Source organism: Arachis hypogaea, chromosome 5 (assembly GCF_003086295.3).
Source record: "Arachis hypogaea cultivar Tifrunner chromosome 5, arahy.Tifrunner.gnm2.J5K5, whole genome shotgun sequence".
Classification (NCBI taxonomy): domain Eukaryota; kingdom Viridiplantae; phylum Streptophyta; class Magnoliopsida; order Fabales; family Fabaceae; genus Arachis; species Arachis hypogaea.
In genome coordinates, this window is record NC_092040.1 from 952,444 (window position 1) to 956,853 (window position 4,410).

The window sequence follows — 4,410 nt, forward strand, 5'->3', positions numbered from 1 at the left end:
ATCTAAATACTAAATATTTAATTAGCTTTCAATTTACATATTTGTAGTATGTATCATTGAAAAAGAAAACAGTAAATTAAAATTTAAATGCTTATCTTACCATCATCACTGATCCAAAAGACAAAAAATTCATCTTATCTCCATCATCGCATAAGGTAATTTTAATTTTTAAGTGGCTTCATCATTAAGTCACTTTATTGTAAGAGAGGATTACTATTAATAGAAGATTATTAGTAATGAGGTGAGATCAGTGAAATACAGAAGGGCCAAGTGTCGGTGAGAAACAAAGAAAGGGCGCGAGGTCCTTTTCACTGAAAATTTTTGGTTCCACAACGACAAACCCTTTTTCCCTCTCTTTTCAAACCCTCGTTTCCCTCCTTTCTCCAAAACCCTAACCCCCAAAAATTTCATCCATTTTCTCCCCGTTAACTTAAAATTCCTTCCATCCCACCAAAATTTTCCCTCGAAATTTCACTCTTCGCCGTTCCAAAACCTTCAAATCTTGATGCCTCTCTTTTTCTTTGGTTTCATTCCCTCCATCTGTGTTTTGAAACCCTAAACTCCTAATTCTTGCTCCTAATTACGCAATCAGCATGTGTGTCTTACTCCCTGCACCCGCTGAGCCCCGGCGGGACGAGATGGACGCTCTTTTGGAACCACCGAGTACTCTTTCCAGAACCCTAGATTCCGCACAATTGGTTCCTCCGTTCCCTAATCCGAACGACTCCTTCTCCGTAGAAACCCTAGCCTCCGACAACGCTCGTCCGTCGGCCGAGGCGGCGACACCTGCCACCGGCGATGATATCTATTCCGCCATTATAGGTAAGGAGGATCCGCTCGAGGATCTGGACCCGTCTTCCTCGTTTCGCATCTTTGACGACGATTTGTCTTCGTCGTTCACGGCGGCGCCGGCGCCGTTGTCGTCTTCGAAAGATTCCGATTCTTGGCTGTTCTCTGGAGACGCTGGTGATGAGCCTTCGATGAACGAGGACTCTGGTTCCGCAGTTGTACCTTCTAGAGTGGTACGTTCAAATTTTATTTTATTTCTTAAAATCCGTTAGATAATGTTTTTGTCACTTTTTCTTTACGTTTTTGTTGATTTGTTCGTTGAACAGGGAGCGGGGCTTTGGAATCTTGGTAACACATGCTTTCTAAATGCGATTGTGCAGTGCTTTACGCACACAGTGCCGCTAGTCCAGGGTCTTCGATCATGCATTCATTCTGCACCTTGCGACGGTTAGTTAATAATTGCCCTTATTTGGATTTGATAATGCTATTTATTCTTTGTACTTGTTTGGTGTCTTAGCCTATTCAGCAAAACAGGGTGTGGCAGTAGGAATTTTGGATATGGTTAGATGCAAATATGGTTTATTTATTACTTTATTTTGCTGTTAAATATTTTATAATTAGGCAGCAGTTTTAATGTGGTCTGATGTTTCTATCTTTTTCATATGCTAATTGAAGCTTTTGTTTATTGAAATTGGAAAATTCAGGTGATGGTGATAGGTTTTGCGTTATTTGTGCCCTCCGTGAGCAGATTGAAAGCTCCTTAGGAGCTTCAGGAGGAGTTCTTTCACCTTCAAAGCTTGTTGATAATTTGAACCGTATCCTTCTGTCTTATTACACTTGTTGGGACATAGTATACTAACTTGCATATCTACTGTGGGCCAGTCAGTTGTAGCAAGTTTTGAATGGAAAAGTTGAGAGCTGTTAGTAGTGGGTGTTATGTAATTGGTTCATTAGATTGAGCCTTAGATTATTGTAATTTTTATTGCCTTTTCCCTTTTCTTTTGGTATGTTATCCATAACCATGTTACAGATTTTTCATCCATGTTTAGAAGATACCAGCAGGAGGATGCCCATGAATTTATGCAGTGTGTCTTAGATAAGCTTGAAATGTGTTTTAAAGATTTGAAAAAGAATAGTACGAGTTTTGAAGATGATAATCTAGTAGAGAAAGTATTTGGAGGTCGATCCCTTAGTAAGGTATGTTGGAATATGCTCACATTGCATAACTGGTTTTTGGCTCCTTTAATGGTTTAGTCTTCTAGACTGGTGTAGATTGTTATGTTGCTCATTCTTATGATTTCTTGGTATTTTGTGTTTCAGCTGCGTTGCTGTAACTGTGGCCATTCTTCTGACACTTATGAACCACTGATTGACCTGAGTTTGGAGATAGATAATGTAGATACACTTTCAAGTGCTCTGGAGTCATTCACTAAGGTGGAGAACATTGATGCTAAGTTTAAATGTGATAGCTGCAAGGAAGAAGTGTCAATGGAGAAGCAAATTATGCTGGATCAGACTCCTTCAATTGCAACTTTTCATTTAAAGAGATTTAAGACAGATGGGACCTATGTTGAAAAGATTGATAAGCATGTAAATTTCCCACTGGAGTTGGACTTACAGCCTTACACCATTTCTCATCAAAACAATAATGTAAGTTTTGCTGTTTCCCCACTTACATTCTATTATATATTTTTCTGTGGTATTTTAGTATATTGTTTCCACTGTTGATTCCTTGTTCTGACTCCTTTTCATGGTAATAGGTGCCATTGAAATATGAACTGTATGCAGTTGTTGTGCATATTGGGTTTTCGTCTACTTCAGGACATTACTTTTCCTTTGTTCGCTCTGCACCAGATACATGGCATAAGTTGGATGATTCAAAGGTAGCAGCATTTTAAGAACTTATTCCCTCTAGATGAACTTTTTTATATTATAAATATATGATTGATGACAATTACTAGCAATCTCTTCCCAAAGTTTATTGTGATTTGAAATGATTAATTGGTTGCTATTAATGTTGTCCGAGTGGGTTAACAGTTAGTCTACACGATTATGGAGTCTTAAATATTGTGCATGACAGTGTATTATGTTCTCTGAAGCAAAGTCTATTACATAGTGCATATACAACAATTATTTTATAGCATTTCTTTTTCTGTGGTATTGGTTATATAGATATTTGGGCAAGTTATGATTGATTTTATTTCTTTGATGATATGTATGGTTCATATTGCATGAGAATATTCAATATACTTAATACTGATAATAATCCCGGTATCTTCCTCCACCCCCCCCCCCCCTTCTCCAAATTTCACCAATTGATTTTGCTAATTTAATAGAAATACTCCTTCAGGTCACTATGGTCTCAGAAGAATCTGTCTTGTCTGAAGAGGCATACATACTGTTTTATGCGAGACAGGGTACACCATGGCTTTCAAGTATTATGGAACTAATGCCGTGCACAGGTCCAAATACTTTGAATACATCTCCAAAGTCTGTTCTAGATATCATTGACAACAAATATACAGCAAATCCTGTTATAACTGCAAATACTGAAGGGAGCAAGGTTAGTGAACCTGGCAAATTTTTGGAGCAGCAATTTCATTATTCTTGTCAAAAAAGACACGAGTTGCACGAGATCAATGATGTTGGGGATACTTCTCATGACTGCAAGCAATCTCCTCCTAGGCCAAATTGTGTTGGTTTTAGTGGCTCTAATGTTTCCCTTAATACCCAAATGCCACTTCCAAATAATGCCATCCCGAATATTGGTGGTTCATCTTTCAATGGAAATTCACCTACTGATGGTAGTCCTGATAAAAACAAGCACAGCGGGGAAGCTGTTGACATTGCTGTGAATGACAGTTTTCATCCCTTAACACCACCCAGCTCACCTCTATATACTCCAGGTAATTTGTTTTATTTCTAATGATTCTTTTAGCATTATTATACATATACAATTCAGTGAATTTGATATTTTGGTTTGTTTGTATTAACATTATTTAGTTGAGCATTTCAGATCAGAGTTACTATATTCCACGTGATCATTTGAAGTCAGAGAATCGCATCAGATGTAAAAGATCATTAAATACACTAGTGTTGGATTCTGAGAGACAAGAAGCTCTGAAATGTGTTAAGAAGATGTCTGGTTCAAGGAAAGAAGCATTGCTGCAGTTTGTTAGTCCAATCAGTGAACCCTCCAACAAAAGGAAAAGGAAGATTGATTCTTCACTGTGTAAGAAACGCAGCCCTCATAGTGCTTCCTCAAAATCAAACCATTTGCGCCCCGTGGCTGCAGGAATTTCTCGGTGAATACTCTGGCTTTTGGCATTTTGAGGATGTACTTAATTTTTTTTCCTTCCTTTTTTTTGGTGTAAAACCCTGAGGGTTCTTGTTATGCTGAAACTAAGCCAATACATTCGATGGAAAATGTATAGATAAACATCCGGATGTAAGAAACATCGTTCATTCGTTTGTATTGGTTTTCTCTGTTTTGCAATTCAGCTCAGTGATCCAGTGCTAATTCAATAATGGGTGAATGAAACCACATTAAGGGAAGAGCACAACTAGTGAATGTTGGCATCTGTAATTTAAACGTGCTTATAAATCTTTGTATATTTTGAA

The 4,410-nt window shown here is 37.9% G+C and overlaps 1 protein-coding gene across 1 annotated transcript; it reads left to right on the top strand.

Annotated features, from left to right (window-relative positions):
* Positions 1-166: 166 nt before the first annotated feature.
* LOC112800014 (uncharacterized) lies at positions 167-4,410 on the top strand. Its single transcript, XM_025842046.3, has 8 exons — positions 167-1,022; positions 1,116-1,236; positions 1,494-1,604; positions 1,820-1,986; positions 2,110-2,439; positions 2,550-2,672; positions 3,140-3,695; positions 3,806-4,410. Exons 1-8 carry the CDS (start codon positions 594-596, stop codon positions 4,096-4,098), a joined length of 2,130 nt encoding a protein of 709 aa, XP_025697831.2. The 5' UTR covers positions 167-593; the 3' UTR covers positions 4,099-4,410.